Source organism: Diadema setosum, chromosome 17 (assembly GCF_964275005.1).
Source record: "Diadema setosum chromosome 17, eeDiaSeto1, whole genome shotgun sequence".
Lineage (NCBI taxonomy): Eukaryota > Metazoa > Echinodermata > Echinoidea > Diadematoida > Diadematidae > Diadema > Diadema setosum.
Window position 1 is genome coordinate 28,477,796 of NC_092701.1, and position 22,429 is coordinate 28,500,224.

Sequence of the window (22,429 nt, forward strand, 5' to 3'; positions counted from 1 at the left end):
TTCCAGGATGATTTTAGGCAGGATAGTCAGTTACTAGAAAGGCGATCTTTCATCGAGGTACGCCCGAATGTTACCTTCCAACGATTTTATTCTTCAGCCTTATACATCTACATAAGCAAATCGGTACGTCTATATCATGGACCCTACGTAGGGTCCATGCCTATATTAAGGTATGCCATACTACCCTCCTACTAAAATTTTCATGGCTTGGTGGCGTGACTGACCTGCAGCAACTTCGACAAATGTCAAAACTAATAGATATGCTAGCATGTGAACCAAAGCTGATTAAGCGAAGTTTTAGGAAAAAACAGATACATGTGTTTGAAAACTTTTACATATTATAGCATCGAGTGTTTACGCGTCCTCATATACATTCTTTCATTGATCAAATTGAAATTCTTCACATACATCATTCAAAATATCTTTTCATTATATCAGTTGATATCTAGCTAAAGCCCCCTTTGACTCCATTTTATATCAGTTGATAATACAAAGCGATATTTATGGAGTAATTTTACAGCTTTACTGCAACTTTAGGAATGCAAGACCAAGGTTTACCAGTGACAGACAGCGTTAACTAAAATAGACAGTGCAGTATCAATAATGTATTTGACGCTCAAGGCCAAGAAGTAATATGATAATCGTTTGATTGACGTAACGTCAATTATTGTATCATGACTACTCTTTGGTTGCCGCCAAAAGTTTGGAGCAAAGGGGCGGAACGAGGAACTAGAGAGGAAGAGCCAGAGGGGTGGGTATCAAGTCGGGGTCATTTTACCGTTTTCTCCTCGACCAGTTGCCGCCAGTGGCTCGGTTTACGTTGAAGGCACAAAGAAAAGACCACGGATCTACTTCGCTTTTCATAGAGCCAAGGCGACTCTTAATTACCGAAGCAGTAAATGTGTTTATTACTTGTTCTGCTCTTCATACTCAATGGAAGAATTCGAATCAGAAAAAGTTAAACGGGCAAGATGAGACGCATATTATGTTTACCCAGTCCAATTCATATCCGTTTCCATTGGCGGGGTGCTGAAAAAGTTTGCCGTTGATTGGAATTAGGCAATTACAGCGAGAGAGTGATCCTCCGAATGAATTTTCTATCTGACAATGCGAAAATCTGGTTCTATATTACCTTAGCACACTACAATGAAATAACACTCCAAAGAAGAAAAACTGAATTATCCCTTTTACTAACTTTGCTCATTTATATCAGCAAAACATGCTCACGAGTTTCATTGGTCGCAAGATGATGACTGTATCTTCGAGATAAAGTTAACGAAACGTCCACAACTACGTTAAATTTTAGTAACAGACATTCATTACTTTACCTCTTTCCAGTCATTCTCGTTGTAAAAAAAAAGAAAACTGAATAAACTGCATTTTCTTCGATCAAACAGCATTAAAGAGTTTGATCAAGTGGATCGGGGTAAGACTTTGTATACATAACTCTTTGTATGTACAATTGTATGTGATCAAGCAGCATAAGTGATTGGAATACTAACCGCATTTGTGCGTGTGTGTGTGTGTATGTGTGTGTGTGTGTGTACTTGTTCCCTGTGAATATGATTTTGAATTCATCGAAGGAAATTCGAATAAAGACAAAAAGACATTTTACATAAATTCTAGTTGCGGTACATGAAACAGTTCCTTATGTGAATGCGTGTTTTCTTCAATTTTTTAATTCTTTTTTGTTATTTTCAGATACAGAGTGGCAAATTAAGAACTTATATCCACTGTTTGGCTTAATCACTAAAATATTAAGTATAAGTTATTCTGTTCAGAGCATATTTACACAGCAATCTTTTGAGGGCATGGCCAGATTTTGTTCACTCAAGGTGATTTTGTGAGGTACCAAGGTGAACGCCACTGTCATGATCTGTTGTTTTCACTCGAGCCCAAGTCCATCAAACTGTGACTTTGGAGGGCTTACATAAGATTGTTTTATTTTAATCTTTGCTGACACCTGCAATACGTGTTTGATTCAGCTTTAACGGAAGCCCGGTTTTAACATTCTACTAAAAACGGTACATTCAACCCAAGGCAAAGGCAAGAATGATGATTACTACCTCCCCCCCCCCCCTTCCCTCTCTCTCCATTCTGTAAGAACATCCATGGAAAGAAGTCATGAAACATCTTAGCATGGCAGGCAATCATCCAACTCATTAATTGCCCCACCCTTTTTGCTTTATTCTAATTTACCTTCTGTTCCCTCTATATTTGTTAGTTGATTGGATGTCGTCGTTTCAACACGTAAGTTAGTTAAACTCAAAAGAATAATCTCGAAAAGCGTTTTCAGTCCAGGGAAGAAGGCCTGCGAAGAAAAAAAAAAATGAAATTAACACGACGGAAAGAAAATGAAGGGGAAGAGGAACAAAATACAAGGATGAGGAGCCGGAGTACATCGTGTCCCCTGTCAAGACCTTAATTTCCATATACATTCGTAATCAACTTAAGAGCAAACTCTGCTGGTTGCTGAAATGAAGGGTGGGGAGACAGCGTAGAGAAGACAGAGATAATTGAATGATCTGTGTACGTTGGCTGAATACGGGGAGAGGTAATAATGGCGAGTGATATGAAGTCGGGGTTTTTCTTGAAGCACTCTTAATTTCCTGGATCGATGTCTGGACCCAGCTGTCTTCGGAAAAGAAGGAGGTAGAGAATGGGAGAGAGGGAGAGGGAGAGGGGAGAGTGGGCGAGAGAGGAGCGGGGATATGAGGGGAGGAAAAGACCCCCTTGCATCCTCTCAGTAATATTGGATGGGGAATGTAGCTCGCTCCTCTCCGTATCACGTGCGTGTGCGTTCACCAGTGTCATTTTACAGTGGAGTCACGCGTATCCGACTCAACCGCCGACCATCTCCCTATACTGATGAGTCTGTACCAGTGCGAGTTGTCTTTCTTCTTCTTCTTCTTCTTTTTCATTTGATGAATCCAGCATCGGCAATACCTTCGTTAAGTTGGCCTGACAGTTGGGGCAAGTTGGCCAAGCATGCAATGTAGGGAACAAGGAAAAAAAAAGAAGTAGGATCGACAAGTTTTAGTTGATACTCTCTTACGAGATGGCAACTAATGAATTCGTTATTGGCGTTGGGATATCGGGTATGCCACGCTAGCACTTATAATTTTTGCAATATTTACGATGTCTGTACGTTATTGCCGACCGGCCCGCTGTTTTCATAGCCTTTACAAACCCGTCAACTTAATTACTTTTGGTGTGATTGCAGAATGTGGTAAATAATGAGGATCTCTCATTTCATGGCGAGTGTATTAACAATCGACCAGTCGTACGTCGTCATCAATCAAAAAGAGTGATGTTTTCCCGGGCCCGTCATTAAATCGGAGTTAGTCTCAGCTGCCCAGTCGCGTGTCGCATGTCACGATTGTCGCGCAACGGGACACCACCTAAATTAAACCTGCACCGATTGTCCCTGTTTTCCCGGCTCCTTGCACCCCGACCTGGCTCAGTTCTGCCTGCCTGAGATGAAGGAGGGGAAAAAATATCAAGGGATAATATTAGCCTCGTCTTCGATTTTGCATGCATGACATGCTGGAAATTTGGGAATGGGTTGGATCCCTGCAGCAAAGAGAGGCCATGCCTTGGCAGTCCCGCTGCACCATCTTGCACAATCGAAACTGCATTGGCGCTCGCGGCTACGTAACACGAGCGCGCGCAAAATGTGTGCGTTGAAAGTCGAACGTATTTCTCTCGCCAGCAAATAAAATGAGTATCGATCGTTGAGAATCGGTATTTCGCGAGCGCTCCCCTCCTCGTTCGAGGAAATAATTGTTATCGGACCTCGCCAGAGAAAAAGGACAGTAAGGGAAGTATGAAAAGCTATGTGTGACAATACTCGAATTTCGTTACATTGTCTCACTCTTGGCATATATGTTTTTAGAGTTCCGTATCGTTTTCGAAGAATGTTGTAGTATATTCTCTCATATTTTATACAAATTGACTTTTAATGATACTTTGTAAACATAGGTATCAGCAAAAGGTATACACTGATACACAGGAGCACTCACAAAGTTTCGTGCACTGACTATTCATATTACTTTTTGTATAAAGACGCACTAACGCTCTCTGCTCTCTGGATTTAATTGGCGAAGTGCCAATGCGTAAAGTACCCGCGACAAAGTTTGCTCGTTACTGCAAAGGCCCGTGGATTGTACGTCTACATAGAAAAAAAATAATACCATTTTGGCTTCTCGTAGCATGAAGGTGACAGGGCCTCTTTCGAAAAAAAAAAAGCCCAGCAACAATATAAAGTCACAAGAAGAATACGAATCGAACAGGGAGTGCAATATTCATACCTGCTTCGCCGTAGCACGCCAGACGTGCGCCCGCGGCGCGCGCGCCAAAAGAGCGATCTTCAATTTCTTCCTCTGCGCGGCAAGCCAAGGGAGCTCTGCTGCATATTATCACCTAGTATGGCGAACAAATTGAAAGAATCCACATGGATTCCTTTGTGCACTTATTTGGGGGTTCTTCCAGAAGGCAAACAAGCTCATTCCTTATCCCTTACTATCTTTCAGGGCTTAAACTCAAGCAAACAAAAATGGGGATATGGTGATATTCGGTAGAGTACAACATTAGTTTTTAGTACAAGATGATTCTAAAGGCTCCTTGAAGGGCCTTTCGTTAGTTTTTACTTGTGCCATATTTACTACACACTTGCTGGCCCATTGTGAACTGCTATAATGATGAAGAACTTACATATCTTTCATTCATATCAAATCTAGATTCCTGAAGCCAGTTAAGAACATAGTAGACCTAAATTTCATACGATGCTGCAGTAGCACAGAAAGAAACAAGAAATTTGTATCAGAGTCAGGGCATCTTGGGGGGGGGGGGGGGTTCATCTGGCTCTTGACCCGATGAAATGATGCCTGATGATGAATGCTTGAGGGGATTATGTTCCACAGGGACAAGCCGCGGATGCTGAAAGAACAAGGTTTCCTTTTAAGTTGAAGTAATTGGTTGGCATCCACTTCCAAAATCTGGCAAAGACGCCTCCAGGAGTGTGATGATTGCAAAGGAACATCTTCATCTGATTAATGAACCTGAATGTGTCATGTGTCACCTCCACCTGCGCGATATCCAATGTTGTGTCCGTGAGCATGGTGAATATAGGCTCATCGAGTGGCTGAGTGAATCAGAGAAAACAGTGGTCCACCAACCGTTTCCATGGAAACACCTCGCTGTAGAGCTAATGGGTCCAAGTTGATGTCACATCAGTGGTAAATGATGATGACCGAGCCGGTGAAGAGACAGCGTTGTGATCGTAAGTGTCTAGGAGCAATTAATCAAGGCAGCATGATGCATTTGAAAATAGGTGTCGATTGCAGATGAAACCTCCGTTACTAGGGTGGCGGCCTCCTTCTACCATCACGGTTGTCATGAAAAGTGGTCCATTAGACCTAGGAGGTACGTCCTCGCCTAGTATCTCATGGAAAGTGCTCCATTAGACCACGGATGTACTCATCCAGTTCCTCCTTGATAAGACTCGATCACGAGCATGGTCTCGTCATTGTCATTGGTTCTTGCAGGGCAGGCGGAGGGGGGGGGGGGGGGCGGGGGCCTCGGGCCCCTTTTTTGCATGATACATAGGAATATATAGGGTCTAACCAATTGGACCTCCCCTACTTTTTTTTTAAACCCTGGAAGTGGCACTAGAAAAATGCGGTTAAGACCTTTTTCCCTTGTCAGCTGATTAAACACGGAAGTGGCACCAGAAATATATACGAAAACTGCCTCCCCCACTTTCAAAAACGCAGCGCCGGTCCTGTCTTGTACATAACTCATGACTGTAATGGGAAGAATATTGCGGGGAAAGTGCACTGTAGGTATAAACCTGCTGGCCTGTACGACTGCGAGGAGGCGCAATCCAAACCTGGATCATTCACTGCTGATCTACTTTCAATCAGCGAGGTGCATTGATTCACTTAGAAATAGTTTGTCGACAGTCGAATGCGAGTGACAACTCGAAAGAAACGGCTAGAGCACTTACAGCATTTCAGGACTATGTCGGTGATAAGAGTCGAAGCCATCAACTGTTCCTGGTCTTCCCTTTGTTCCTATATGGCACGCCAAGCCCGATCTATGGGCTTGACTTAGCATCACTAGTCACCTGGGGCGAACTATATGGGTGTCTGGAGGTAACATTCACTCTTTTTCCTGGGTGGGTCAGGGATGGATAACGTCACCGGATTTGTACCCCGCTCTTAAGTGACAAAAGGGAAGCTTTTCTACATGTCAATCACTTGTGGAACGGTCACGAACTGGAGCTCCATGTTTACATCCTTACCTAGGAACAGCCGAGGAACAGAGCATTACTTGTCTCCTGATGAAGGGAAAGGCATTGAGGATTACTGATGATTGCCCGATGGCTTTCCCGGCTGATCTCATTGGTCGTTTAATCGGAGACGTCTGGAGTAAAGAGCAGACACGACATCATCTAGACGAGCTCTTCACTCATGTGGCTGGACTCTGGGGCTGGACAAGAGTGATACATGGCTAAGCTCCAAACAGGCAACTGTTATCACCGGGATACAGGCAGGGTCTCGGCAGACTTGGTCTCAAGGCTTAGTCGGAACTCGACTATTTCTGACATGCGGACGTGAAATCGTGTGCCAGGTTTTGAAAACAACAAGAACAACATAAACCCCTCGTACTTGGTCAGATGAAGTCGCGTCGTTTTTTCCTCGGGGGGGGGGGGGGGGGGAGGGACCACTCCCTTTGGACAAGATCCCAGTGACTTCTCGGTTAAAAACGGGAGATGGCACAACCTGTTGTCGTTTGATGGATCAAGGAGGTACTTGCATGGCCCCAGCTCTTTGCCTCTGACAACAGAGGGGGTCACACTAACTTTCCATCTACTAGTATCTGCAAATTTGCTTCTTGTGAGCTGTTTAAACTCTATGCCCTCTGTGTTTATTTTGTGGTAGTGTATTCTGACCCTCCCGAACTTCCCAGCCGCATGGCTGATGAGGACTTCACGGATGATAATCACCAGAGACCCTCTAAACAGGTGGGTTAGGGTCACACGTTTGACGATGCTTCGGGATGGATTTTTGCTGAAGTTCACCATGTCAACACTCTTTAGAGTACGATGAAAGTTTGCCAGGAAGTGTTGTCAAGCAAGCGCTCATGTTTTCTGATGAGAAGACGGTATTGAATTGCTGAATGGTCAAAAATACCTCTGTTCGACACATTGAAGAACATCACCGGCAGCTTCCCTTTCTAGATGAATTCGAGAAGGAAAGATGTTCTCTGGATCTTCATTGATGTTTGGAGGTGGGAAGGAAAAACTCATCCTCGTGATCGTCCACAAGACAGGATATCATCCGAACAAATTCACGAGCAAATGTGAGTCTACAGTTCACCATAATATGATAGATTATTTCAGATGTGACGATCAGGAAGAAATGAATGTTTTCATATTTTAAGCTTATTTGAAATGACCTTACATTTGTATGGTAAAGACGTAGAACGTCAGTATTTTCGAGTTGATCATGATTCCTTTCCGGTCATTCACACACACACACACACACACACACACACACACCACTTATAACCATATGCATTAAATTCACATACATGCAATCGCACATTCAAAGTGATGTAAATGTTAAGTTGGGGCATATCAAGAGAGTATAATAAAGTGAGGAAGTGGTTAAACACTGTACCTACCTATATGTGACGATACTATAATGTCTAAGCTGGAGTGATTGCTGAATGAATGAATTAATAATGTTTTTCCTCATTGGACGGGCATGGTATAGATCAAAGTAAATTGAAATTTATTAATTTGTAACTGAAGACAAAGGGTCGGTATGTATACATCTTCAGATAAGTCGCTGCATCCTGCATTTCAGATTACAAACGGCAAAGTTGTTTCGGTCGTTCCTGAGGTATATGATCATGATTTGGTTTCACTGATGTAACTTATTTTTCTTGTAATTTTTGCTGTTGCATCCTGTCTTGAGTTATATACGGCAACGATTTTCAGTTTTGTTTTTCATCCCATTGCGAGCCTCACAGCGTGCACACTCGGTCTGATTTGGGGGCCTCTCTCTCTTTTCCTAATCAATCAAGGTGTCATTAAATCTCCTTTCTGTTCTGTTTTTAGCACCAACGTCGTAACTCCTATCAGTCACAGCTACGTGCTTCTGTTCTGAAATTTTATTCCGTATTTAGGAAGTAATGACAATGTAGTTCCTCCATGCGTTTATGGCTTCATTAAAACCGCACGACGTCATGGCCATTAGAAACTTTAATGCCCCCCTGCTCATATTATTGTCCGTCCGGGGGATTCCGATTCTCATGCAACGATGCCACTCCAGTTTCCACTACGAAACGTGTTTGTCAGGCAAGGTTCTATATGTTTCTTGGAGATTCAAAGAGGAAGTCATGAGGATTTTTTTTTTTCTGTCTTTGTCAAATATAGCAAATAAAGTAGAATGCTAGACGAAGATAATCAATGTTTGGGTGGTATACGGCGTGTTTGTCGAAGTGGAGTTCTCATTAATCAACATTTCCGATATCCGTTACGTAGTAGTGGTATAGTTGTTGCGGAAAAGACAAGAAAACTTGTCATCTAAAAGTATCAATAATAGTGGTAGTAGTAGTAGTAGTATAGTTGTTGCGGAAATGACAAGAAAACTTGTATCAATAAAAGTATCAATAATAGTTGTAGTAGTAGTAGTAGAAGTAGTGGAAACAATTCGGTTAGCAGGACTCGGGGGCGGATCCATGAATTCTGTAAAGAGGGGGCGCCTTTACAAAATCAAAGGGGTCGCATGCACCCTCTCCATTTTTTCTTTTTACTTCTTTTGTTAAAAAAAATTAAAAAAAATAAAGGGGAGGCCCACGCCCGGTGCGCTGCCCCCTGGATCCTCCACTGGGACTGACATTATGGATGGTAGATAAAGAAACAGCAGTTACAGTAGGCCTATAATAGTCTTTGTTGTCACTGTTACTGACAGCGACATCAGTTGTAGTATCATCGATAAAAGTCAGTTAAAGAGAAGTTGTATCAGTAGTAGAAACGATGCAATCGTCACAGTTGCCTGTATTTTCCTCGAGTTCCTTTGTGTGTGTGTGTGTGTGTGTGTGTGTGTGTGTTTGTTTGTTTGTTTGTCTATTTGTCATCACGTGATAAACTGTCATGACAGTCATGTGGTTTTTCAACTCATATTTTCCTATAATATACATATAGTGCTATGTTACCGAATCCCGATTCTTTATTTTCCAACCCTATTATGCTTTTCCGAACTGTTGACATACTATGTTAGGCATACTAGATTTGCATCACTATAAATGAGTGAATTGATTTGATTTGTGTGCGGAAATTTGCATCTCTATAAATGAGTGAAGTGATTTTGATTTGCGTGCGAAGCGACTCCGCCACAAACCTGAAGAAACCGTAAACGTTTGTTAACGATGATTTTCTGGTGCATAAGATAACATCACTACCACACCTGCCTATTTCGTTTGGAATAATTCATATAACAAACTGTATAACACCCTGCTTTCTGTCCATATATTTTCATTTAATTTCCATTTTACAACAATAACGTGATTACCTCTAACCTTTAAAGTCTCCAATCCTACCCTCACCATCATCGTCTCCAAACAAGGTAAAAGTTTCTCAAGAGATCCGCCTCCTTTCTCCCTTACCCTCTCATCTCCAGCTTCTATGTCTCCCTCAACGTCATCATTTCTCATTTGCCTTTCGCTGGTGTCCTCGTCGTGTCTCTGTTCTACGTCATACACGTTTATATAATTATGTTTGTATATATATATATATTCATAGTTTTGACTTTCTCTTCTTCTTTCTCCATGGCTATGGGTATATGTTCATAAACACCTTTGGTGAGTGCATTCTGCATCACTCTCTTTGAACACCTCTCCTTGCATGCCTTTTTTTTTTTTAAGATTCCGCTCCTAAGTCTCTCTCGCTTCTTTAAATGTTTGCATTCTTTTCCGTCTCCCCTCTCTCTCTCTCCCCCTTTATGTTCTTCTTTCTGGCTGTCTGTCTCTCTTTCTCTTTCTCCTTCTATGTATCTATATAATGTATTCTTATTCCCATCCCTCTCTTTTTGCATATATGTTTGTATATTTGCGTATCTTTTTTGTTTGCACCTTCTCAATATAATATGCATCATTTATTCTTATATGTTTCTCTTTTCTTTCTTTTTCAATTTCTCTCCGTCAACATCGGTCTTTGACATGCCTTCCCTTTATATTTTCTATCTCTCCATTTTGATTTTTTTTTTTTGGTCAATATTGCTCCTTTCCTCCTTCCGACAACCACAATGGAAAAATGCACTTATGGCCCGGAAGTGATGCAAAACCTGTTAAACATACCACATGTCCAGGTATAACCTACATTCATCATGTTCATAGCCTTATACTTACATTTCTATACATATGTTTGTTTGTTGTTGTTGTTGTTTGTTTGTTTGTTTGGTTTTTTTTTTTTTGGTTTTTTTTTTTGATAGGGGGAAGCTTCTCTTATCCGTTTCAGTAGACATATTGTACGGTCCTGCACCTCGTCAAGCAAATTTGCTTTTTGTGACAGCACCTGGGACAAATTTAGTTGTATTCTGTGGTAGGAGAAAATAGTACAGTAATTTTAGGCAACGTAATGATAAACAAACGATTCTTTCTTTTACTTGAAAAATTTGCTTGAAAAAAAATTAAGTGCGTACATTAGACGTTTTCTTGTATCTCTTTGAATTTATCATTGTATACTTCATCTATGTATTATCTATTTACGTTAATATGTAATTTGCTCTTTAAGATCACTGCACTTTCTTTCCATTCTTGTATCATATAAGAAACCTGCAGAAATAAATGAAATGAAATGAAATGAGAATATTCTTTGGTCACATTAAGGAAACAATGTCATCCACGTGGTGTGTTGTGCTTGAAGTTATGTCTATGATGACATTGATACCACAGGCCTATTGAAATGGGCATTTTCTGATATGCATTGCTTGGTTTATTTTTTTTTATTTTTGGTTTTTTTATAATTTCTTCATTCATTTATCAAAATATCATTTTTTTTTTGGTTTGTAGTCATTCATTTAATGCTTTATATAATATACCTTGGATACCAATGGCACAGAAAACATTATAGCTTTATACACATTATCAAAAATCTCTGACGCAGAAAACGTTAATAAAACGCTTAAATGGGAATTATTCTCTGTCAACAGAAACGTATCAGTTGTGTCAAAGCAAATCACATTGTTTAAAATATTATCATAGATGAGCTGAAATTCTTCACTAGCAAATTTCACATGTTCCACGAATGTGCAAATCAAAAAATCTGAAACGCATGAAACGTTCAAAGTTGAATGTCCCTTTGATAGAGTTTTCCTCCCATTCTTTCACAACGTATCTTTATTCCATATTCAAATGACCGGCGCCTCTGTTTGGCGTTAGAAAGGTGATTCGTCCCATCTCTCGTACACATTATCAAACCAAGGGATGAATCCAAGTGTGCATGTGCGTGTGTGTGTGTGTGTGTGTGTTCTCACTGTGTAGATTGTGTGATTGAGTGTATGTGTGTGTGTGTGTGTGTGTGTGCGTTTTGTGTACACGTAACATGAGCGTTGCCGCGCCGCGCGTGGTGGGTGTATGGACGGCGATCAATTTTATTCTCCTGCGCGTTTCTCCTCGAAATCATGGAAAAGCATTGCGAGATCGCAAAATTTTCCTCCCAATTGAATTCCATTTCAAAGAGCAAACATTGGGAGAGCAAATGAGGAGAAAACGTCTTTTCAGCACGATTTGACAAGTCAGAGAAATTGAGAACGGCAAAAGATAGAGAAAGAGAGAGATGGAGGGCGGAGGGGGGGTTAACTAAGATGGCAGAAAGGGGGGAATGTGTGTCATTGTTGGCCGCTCAAATACCAGCTAAGCAAATTGCATTAGAGTGGTCGGAGATGAGCGAGGGATCGCGAGGTACTTTCGCTGTTATCCCAGCACGTCTGCGACGTCCTTTTCGTCGTGGCGCGGGGGGAAAATGCGTTCGCGCTGCGCAGCTGAGCTCGTTCATGCAGCACTAAGTGACTTGGGATATATCAGTACCTAACGAATCGTGGAAAGGGGCAAAATGGCAATGCGGGACGCGTTAGTCTTGGGCATCGGAGAACCATCGAGTCGGTCTGCTCACCCACAGTCATCGCAGCCAGCCACGAAATGGTGGCTCTAGATCTCAAAACAGCTTCCTCATGAAATAGTCCAGATCAGAATTGTGATGCATAGGTGTTGAACCGGGTGGGGTTTTCGTATAGAATGAAATCTGTAAGTTGCCACGGACCCACTTAGTGATGAATGTCTGTCGACAATGAGACTAGGTACGGTACTTGAGCTAGGGAGTAGTTATTAGAAGTCTAGGGACGGTTGGTAATTGATTAGGTTGGTGATAGGGTGGAAGTAAAGTGGGTATGGGAGCCTTGTGGTTGCTCCCTCGTTAGTTATTGTTGCTTCAGCCTTTCGCCCGTGCAAACAGATTGGTCGATATGAGGCAAATTATTATGCTGCAAGCACCACAACTCCACTCAGAACCTTCAATGTTACCCAGCTTCTGTGCTTGCTGAAGCAACAGACCCATCCACAACTCCAAGGGCAGGCTACTTTCGCCTAGGTTGATCGTCACGGCAATTATTCCACGATGTTATTCGGCCACCCTCATAAGCAATGCCTCCCAAGAATAATACACAGGAGGCTCATGATCAACAAAAATACTTGGGTAGCCACGACAAAACCTACTCACTGAAGGGGTTATAAATGTCCCCATATGTCCGTCGACGGAGATCCACATATATCATAAAATATAACAGGACCGCGTCCGATTTGCCACAGCCACAAACACGAATCCCCTTTAAAATGGGACAATGCCACGCAAATCTAAGTGAACGGCAGCAACAAAAGGTGGGTTTTTAAACAACCACATTTATTCGCGAACAGAAAGCCCCCCATTATAGTGCGCAAACCGCAAACAAATGATTGTTCCCGCCAACCAAGTTCATTACTGCATGTCGCACCCCGTGCGCGCTTCCCACTTACCTAAATCCCTGGACGCTGCTCAGTACTACGAGGTTGCGATGCGCACGCATATGGGTGAGCAGACGACCAAAATCACTTGTATGTGCATAGTCAGACGTATTGGCCAATACGTCCGTCTACAGTGTGTGCAGACTACACACGCAGTGTAAACAAACGGTACATTACTCCCGAGCAATTTGTCCCGATGCACGCAGATCACAGTGAGTAATACCAGCGACCGGGTTAGACACTACACGTCGTGCTCGCGAACGCACTGTTTCGCCAAATAAACGGAATAAGCCCGAAATACTTCTACTCCGGTTGACCTGGAGGTTTGTTGTATTCACGTCTGCTCTTGGATGTAGAGAATAGTCAGTGGATGAATTGTCCGATTGAGTTACAACCATTTTGGAAGCAAGGCAGCTGTGCACGTCAGCACACTTTGAACGGATCATAGCTTTGCCTACCGCCCCTCTCGTGCCGCATGACTCTGCTCTCGCGTATTCGCTGATAGCAGCTCTCGTACGTAGCAGCAGAGCTCCGGACTTCACATCGCTTCCTTTTCCCGTGCTTTTGTACACATCCTGTCTTCACCCGTATATCCACGTGTTGGGAAACGAACGCCTGTTTTTCCAGTGAGTGGACTGTGTGACACGACAGGATCGCACTCTTGTTTTCTTACCGATACTAGGATAAATTCCATAATTATCGCGACTTGGAATTATACGTCGCTACGAAATGGTGGCAGTGCAGTAGCTGATAATATTTTATTCGCGTTTGCCTTGCTGAGGACTCTGCGTGATAGTCAGGCGTAGTCCACAACCTGCTCACACGCCTACATTTCACTTGTATCTTGAGTTGTAGCTTGTGTTGCGGCTAGTATTCTGACAAATTAAGAAAGGTTGTGACACGCGAAACCCCACTGTAAGCCGAAAATATTACCAACATTTTTGTTTTTCCAGCGAAGATCAGAAATTAACCTGGAGCAGAGCTCAAAATACAACATCTGTTCAATATCACATGCGCTCATGTATACGCTCAACCTTTATTCCGCGTGGAGAGCAGTTGTGATGTGAACGAGAGCCAATTTCAATTCATCGGCTGAATTCAGCTAATGAGCTCGCATCAGTTGATAAATGAAACTAACTTAATGAGATTGTTGTTGACAAAGTGTTGCTCGCATGATTCTGTTATTCAATTTAATTTGATGCAAGTTAATTACTACCAGTGATTTTTTCCCTTCATTTTTTCCAGCTCTTTTACTTTAATCAAGTCAACTTGATTGCGGTGTATGTCATTAGCGCAGCCCTCCGAAATTGGTAAACACTCCGCTTCAATTTTGTGGTGCAGCGAACGTAGGGAGAGCGAGAGGAGGGGTTGTATATTCTCGGCCTATTGTATTGGCCGCGAAGGTTTGGTTACGCAGACCGAGTCTAATTCATTACGGACCCATTCAATCCGGTGGTGTAGAGGAGTACAGTGTCGGAACATTTCGCTCGGGCCCGTCTTCTCTCCTTCACTTAACCCGGGCATCGCGGATCACCGTAGCCGTAAAAATACATCTATCAGTACAACAGCCACAGCTAGATCAGTCTTTTTCGGCGGTGAGGACGACACGGAGAAGCAGGAGGAGGTGAGAGACAGGCAAGGATAGCTGAGGATAGGTAGAGAGAAAAAAAAAAGAGAAGAAAAACCAGGCAGAGACTCAGTGGGGGTGGCTCTATTACACTTACAAGCAATATTTTAGCGCAAGAAGCTGTTCCCCCAACCCTCTAGCTAACCCAATCAAATACATCTTAGGCGAGAAGGAAAGAAATTACATCGACAATTGTACTCAATTTCATCTCCGGTCTTCGCGAAATGAGAACGTCTCTTTGAAAGACGGGAGAGAGAGGAAAAAAACTGCTTTCAGAGAAAGAAAGGAGAAAGGCCGACTCGTCCTGGTGCATAACGCCTCTTGTCAAAGCAGAATTCCGTCTCGGACTTTACTGACGAGCAGGGCAGAAAAAGCGAGGTAATTACGTAGTTACTGCTACATCAAGCGGGCGACGGTGCGAGAACGTGAATAGTTTATTATACCCGTGCTTCAATAATAGCCCATCCCCGCACCTGTGCATACAAGAGACCCTGGTAGAGACGGTAAGCAGCGGACTGTGTCCCTAGATGAGCCCCCAAAACTCTTCATCGGCCACAATCATGTCGCACTCACAGGACAGAGCCCAAATCATCGATAAAGGTAAGTGCTGTTCCTCTCACACCCCATCTACGCTCTCTGAGGTTAGACCTAATTGATTTTTATAATTTCAAGTGCTCCCCGTAATGGATTTCCCCTAACCCTCAATGGGTCCGCAATCGTATTAAAACCTTCACGATTATCTTCCCACCTAACACTTTTTTCTTTTCTTTTTTTCTTCGGAGGCGTGAAACTTTCGTCAGTCTATTCTCTTTCCCGTCATCGTCTCTCTGTGTTTGATTGTGTGCGAGTGTGTGTGAGAGTGCGGAGTATTGATCAGATAAAAACCGGCACACCGGTGTCTTAAAAGCTCTCGCACTTGATGAATTAGTTGATTGAAGAACGCAGAAATTGCACGCGCGGTTTTTCTAATCAGCAATTTATCTGAGGAGAGCACTTTCCTCTAAACATGCTAAATTTGGCACCTGCCCGGAATGAGAAGTGGCGATCGGTCAGTTGGAACACAATGAGATATTAGCGAAACATTATTGTCATTTTTTTTTTTAATCTTCTTAAGGTATTATGCGAGCTGCAGGCTGTGGGTTCCTTTGCAAGTAGTAGTATATTCAGTCAGACCCGATAATTTATCCTCTGAAGGCAGAATACGTGAATATTTGCTCGGGGTGGTTCGTCTCCTGTTGCAGTTTACGAAGAGCAAACATACATCAACTTTCGAAGGTGCGTTCGTCACCTTATAGCGTTTTTGGGGGTTTTTTCACACCACGTGCACAATTGGTGGACAAAAACAGGAAACCTTTCAGTTGCGTAATCTATTTCTTCTTTTTCTTCTTCTTTGGTATTTCATGTAACATACATCGACTAAGATTGTTATTGGTGGTTGAAATGTGGCAGCGGTAATGCACCTCCGCAGGCACACGTGCGGAGGGGTTATATACGAGAGATGGAGAGTTAGAGTTTGATAACATGTGACGCTGAAGCTAGATTCGTTCACAGTGACAGAGCCACATCACACCGTGATGTTTGTATTTTGAAATCATTCAAAATGGTTTGTGAAAATAGCATCGCGCTTTATACTTGTACGAGATAAACGACCTAGGATTCATCTCAGTCTTGAGTTTAGTCGTTATTCCTTCATCACTCGAGAAATGTTTGAGTGCATGGAAGACTCATATTCGATAGCTAATGGATGTGGATGTAGTTACAAACACGGTGCGTCTCTATGGGCATGCATCAACGTATGAACATGATTCAGAAAACGCAGTGATATATTAAAAATGATGTATATATGCTGTTGCGCTAATGTGAATCTGACGTAAGATATGATCATTGTTAATTCATCAGAAGGCTCGCTATTTGCCCCGTAATGATTATCTTTGCTTTTGATGAATACGACTGGGGTAGATATGAATGTGCGTGCATTCACTGGTCCCATTTGTGTCATATTCGTATCAAATAGATATTTAAGTATTCTGATATTTCCAAATGAGCGTGCTTCCTCTCTCTCTCTCTCTGTGACCTCAACGCATTAACTGGGGCATTGCTGAAGTGATTGTTAGGCAGTGCTACTTTAAGTCAACTCTCGAATGAGCTTGTATCAAATTGAAATTATCGTGAAGAGCCTGTAGCAGCAATATTGCTCGCAAATGTATCAATTTCGAACACAAGAGATCTTAGCTCAACCCCAAGCAGTCAACTCTTTAAATCCATCATAAGAATTATGCTTTACTCTCTGACAGTAGGGTGATTTAGTGACGTTTTAAACTGCCAGATGCGAGGGAATTTCATGTCGAGATACAATTTAGGCCCTTGCGTGTTTAAAGCACCCCGAATATTTCGATGCGAATGATATCGTCGTCACTGAAATTCCACATGCAGATAGAATTTCGAATTAGGAGTAAGAACACGCACGATATAAATAATTACAGTGCCTTCTGAATGAACCTGAATCGTTCCGTCTTCACTGTGTACCACTAATATAGCGTAGACAGATTAAAGACGAGGGCATTCATTTCTTTCTTTTTTTTTCAGGGTCTTGGTTTTTCCTCAGAGTGCTAGTTTGTTAATCATTCATAAGAGGGTTCCTTTCTTTTCAGTTTGCTTCTGTGGGTTTTCTTCTTTTTTCTCCTTCTTCTTTTTCTCATTCTTTAAAGAAGTGTGACAAATCAGTCAAATTTGTAGCCACGCGGGATTTTCTGCTGTGTACGTGACAAATGTGTATCATTCCCGAGGCTGGCCAGTACGAGCTGCACCGTTCGCGGCACACGTGGGAGCAGACGATGTGCGATGTGTAATTGCGTTATTTCTCATGTGTCGTAAACCCGATGACGTGCTCTGTATTAACTCGCCCATGACTGGTGGCAAATATGCTGCATTAGATGTCAATGGCATTTCTGAAGAAGTGGCCCTGTGCGGATTAATAGAACACCCCCTCCGACGTGTTTGCAGATAACATTTCATTGACAGAGATGGGGGAAACTAATGGAATCATGGTCCAGGGGTATGTGCGTCTCCTAGATTGTTCTGCGACTTAAATACATTCTGTAGAACCGGCTTTGGGTGTTGAAGGTGATGAAATTCAAGAAAATTATTCAGTATACTGTATATCTGCACAGAATTCCAACGTTTAATTCACAATTTAGGACTACACATGAAACAAAAGATTAAAATCATAAGTAGGCCTATCATTCATTTTTACCTGTATAGGAAAAGAAGCAGTGATTTAGATTTTAGAATGTCTATTCCAAAATAATGAGGGGATAAGATGCAATACTGACCTTTTCTTCCTATACACCCTCTGATAGTATGCGGCTGTTAGAAATCGAACAATACTGTTAATTATGGAGAAAACCTGCCGGCCTAGATAATTCCTAAAACCCACTCTTTGCTCTCTACTCTTTTTCTGCGTCTTGTCACTCCCGCCCCATTTTATATTTGACTCACTTGGCTCTATTTTCGTGGGTGTACGCCCATGGAATTTGACCATCGCAACTAGAAGAATCCTCCATTACCAGCGAGATGATTGTATTCATTGTGTTTATGGAGCCGAAGAGGATTCGTAGTCCAATTACCCCCCAAACAACCAAACGCCGTATTGTTCAAAACTATCCCGTGAACCCCCAAACAATGCCCGAACTTCTCACACTCACGGTGATTCCATCAGCATCCCTCCTCGTCTTCTTGGAACCACCTCTCAATTAGAGAGAAACATTTGGTGGGGCAGAAAGCGTTCAACAAAATAACAATGCCAACCTTTACCGTTTCAGTGCGAAGGGGGTGACAAGAATATGAACGGGCACAATAGGGGTGAACAGGAAATTAAGAAGAGGGAGAAAGGGGGGGGGGATGATGAGAGAGGAAGGTAAATCTACGTTCCAACACTAATGAGGACCGCTACCCTTCGTAATGGGCGTACGCCTCCCTTCACCTCATTAGCAGGGCGCGAAATCGCCGCGAGGTGTTCCTAATGTGATTGTCTCGTGGCCGCTCGACCCCGAGCAATTAGCGAGTTCTGTTATTATCCCGGCGCTATGGGAGCTCCGTCGGGTCCTGCGGTTCCAAACAGGGGAGGCCCCGTGTCACTACTGTTTATGTGGCGCTTCGAAATGGCGTTCTCCATCGGTAGCTGCGTAGTGTTCAACTTCACCGAGTGAGGGTCTGGTCTGACACGGGAACGGGATGTCCCCGTGGCGGCACCCGCTTACCGACAAGGAACATCAGGCTTTACCACTACTATTGTTTGTAGCGAACCTTTTCAAAGGCAGTGACATGGGCCAGAAATTGTCTAAGAAACTCATTCCACCTATGAAATGAAGAAGAACACCGAAAAAAAATATTTTCCTGTAACTCGGACAGTGAAACAAGTAGAGCATGCGATTGTATGGTTTGTTAACGTAGGCAGTAAAACACAATATGCCCAGTGAGATTACAATAATAGTGACCAGTGATTTGTTGTAGAGTCGCCATTATTCCTGAACAAGACCGAGAAAGACTCGAGTGAACACGACGGAGCCACTATTTTGTCGTAAACATCCCTTCCATCAATGCGCTTTAGCTGAAGCTAGCTAAAGCTCTCGTCCTAGCTCGCTCTCCCTTCATCACGCACCCAGACCCACCTCAGAAACAAGACGCGCGAAGCCGTCCCAGATGCCACTGCGACTGTAGCCATTACTTTTATTCGAGCTATTATAACCCCAGGCAGCGAAGTGATGGAAGATGGAGAATGTAGTGGATCGATAGAGACAGTCAACATAATCCGTTAATGACACATAATGAGGATTGCATTGCCGATGATACTCAATAATACTTATTCTGTTTCAGTAATCAGCCTCTTCGTGGTCGATAGTTAATTTCGAGTGCTAAACAAATTCGTTCCAACTTTTTTTTTCTCTTCTTCTCCGTCATAATTTGGGTGCGAATGCATGGAGTGAACTTCAAGAACGGAAGTAATGCGAGCGATGACGGAGTGTTTGTGTGCCTGTATATTATGATGTATTGGACTTTATGACTCAATAACATTGATCATGGTTGGAGTTGGAGAGAGACATAGTTACTTGTACTTGAATTCTCGATACGTAATCCGTCTTTCCGCGACTATTCATTTTGACTCGGAAAGAAATGAAAGAGTATCTCTTGCTGTGGGTAAGGTGTACACGACAAAACAGTGCAGAATAACGAATATTTAAGATATTCTCTCTTTCAATTGGTCCGGATATCTACTCAGCAGATGAAAAGAAGAAAAAATAGCGTGATGTCACCTGCCTCGTTTGAGAGACAGGACTCTTCAGGAATGGAATTGTGGGAAGATTTGTCATTCGCCATAAGAGTGACATACAAAAGTGAAAATAAGAAAAGACCACACCACAGTCCGACACACACTTAACAACAACAACAACAAGGACAACAAAAGGGGGGAAAGATGAGTGACGAGGTCTAGAAGGGATGACATATTGGTGGTGTAACTATTTGCACGAGACAACGAGATACTTGAGCACTGTCGCCTTGTTTGAGTGACGTCTCGGCAGGTCTCACTAGTCTTTGTTCAAGACGGAAGCAGAAGCTAGTCTCGGTCTCATTTCTGTTTTGGTTCAACTCCCCTGTTAAGGCTGCATTTCTTATTGACGGGTATAATAAATCCTTTCAAATAGCATTTTGTCTGCATTCTAAACACAGTAATTGGTTCCCGCTACTCTCCAAACGCGTCAAGCTCATTGGTCAGAACATTTTTCCCGTCGATCGTCTTGACGACATGAAGTCAGACAATAAAGGATTCGAGTTTAAGATACCAGTTAACCGTTACCCACACCTCCGCTCTCCACCTTTTGAGAGGTGCGGAGGTAAAAAGCGGAGGAGGGGAGGGGGTCGAGGGCTGAGTGCAAGTGTAAGAATAACCAATTAGTTGATAGGCTTAGGAGTTAAGACTGATTGACAGTCATGGTCAAGGTTCTTCATTAGTGTTCTGTGCACCCTGCCCGCTGTTGTCAATTAACAACCTTTGTGCGTTACCTCCCTAGGCTAGTCTTACATCAGTGCTTACAGTATAGTATGTGGCATACTGGAAGAAAAGGATAACGATTCACACAGCAAAAGCACACTCTAAATGTAAACTATTTATGATGTGTTGCTCCTGCCGTGGCAGTTTATGTTATTGTGATTATCATATTAATTACTATCAACCGTTGTTGTTTAGCGTTAAAGACCAGTGAGAACTGCATGGGCATCTTTATGTTATGCTCTTTTGTGTTGGCCATGCATATAGACGGCAAGTGAGGAACAATTTGAAGAATTGAGAAAAAAACAAAACAAACAAATCTGCTACAACATTTAACACTTGCAATAAATGCAAAACCAGTGGATCTTTGTCAATTCCGAGTTCTAATTTTTCCTCTTAGGGGAATAGATGGATGTTTGATCTTAATGTCAGCCGGTTTCGAAACAAACCCACGCAATCTGCTCAATGAGTAATTCAACTTCCAATAACTACGTGACAGAATGATGACTTTAAACTCTTATAAAGTAGTTTGCTGAAAGTTCTTAAGATGTTAAGAAGCTCATCATGTCCTGATAATAAAATGTATGACGTATTCTTGAAAACAACCGGCGTACGTGACAGAAAACTGGTGACAAGAATTACATGGAAACATTGAGAATCATAGAGTGACATCGTTCTCGACATGGTTATTTCACTCCAGTTACCGTTGAGGGCGACAAATAGTGTTATTACTGTCGCTCGTCGACACAGTCAATTACACCCTTGTCAGAAATCATCGAAAAGTTTCGATTCCCGCGCGGTGGTATAATTTCCGACAGATTAGGTCACAAGATTAACATCGAGAAAGTGTGTCTCAATTAGGCCCCATGATGATCGCCAAACGACGGTGAAAGCGACAATGACGCAACTAAACATCCATATCTCTCGATGCGGTATACCCGAAGGAATTCCCTATTTACGCAAGTTTTCGTCTCGGGATACTCAAAATTGTATGTTTAATCACCTTGGAATTTCATTGAAGTCTCATCAAAATGTTATCCCTTTATTCTGCGCATTTTTTTTTTCTTTCAAAGATTGTAAGATTCGGCGATGGCAATGCCTCCCGATTTCCCACCATATTTCGCTTCAAAATGTCATGTGCCGAGTTTCCGTGTACACATTCTGCCGTTAGATAAAGAGAGATCTTATGTCACCTCCTCCTTTTATGAAACGTTCTGTTCCTAGCTTCGTGGTTTCATACCATTTTATTGTGAGGTTTTTGCTATGTCAATATTATCTTATGTAGCTACAAAATGAATCAACATTGTACTCGGAACTTATAAAGAGCAAAACACGGCCGTTATTTGTAATAGTTTGGTGTTTGTTTTTTCTCAGTCCCACAATATTAACATTATAGATAGATGAAATAAACGGAAAAAACAAGCGCAAACAGGGAAGTAAGTAAAGCGTTGAGTCAGTGAGGTAGGCGATTTTCATTTGAAAACTACTTATACACGACGTATAGAGCTGTATAAAAGTGAAGTAAGAAGGAAACTATGGAAGGAGAAGAAGAAGAAGAAGAAGAAGAAGAAGAAGAAGACGACCCAACCCCAACCCAAAACAAAGCCGAACTTATGAAAGTAACTGAATCTTTGTTGCCATACAAAACCCCAAGAGGATTGTGAAATGAGTGCTCGTGAGACCCAATA

At 42.3% G+C, this 22,429-nt stretch overlaps 1 protein-coding gene across 1 annotated transcript in view; it reads left to right on the forward strand.

Moving 5' to 3' along the window:
- Positions 1–14,853: 14,853 nt before the first annotated feature.
- The window catches only part of LOC140240948 (LIM domain transcription factor LMO4-like), a 91,639-nt gene continuing 84,063 nt past the window's right edge, over positions 14,854–22,429 (forward strand). Inside the window, exon 1 of the mRNA XM_072320720.1 lies at positions 14,854–15,295. Coding sequence (XP_072176821.1) covers positions 15,223–15,295 — 73 coding nt within the window. The 5' untranslated portion in view covers positions 14,854–15,222. The remainder of the gene's footprint in view (positions 15,296–22,429) is intronic.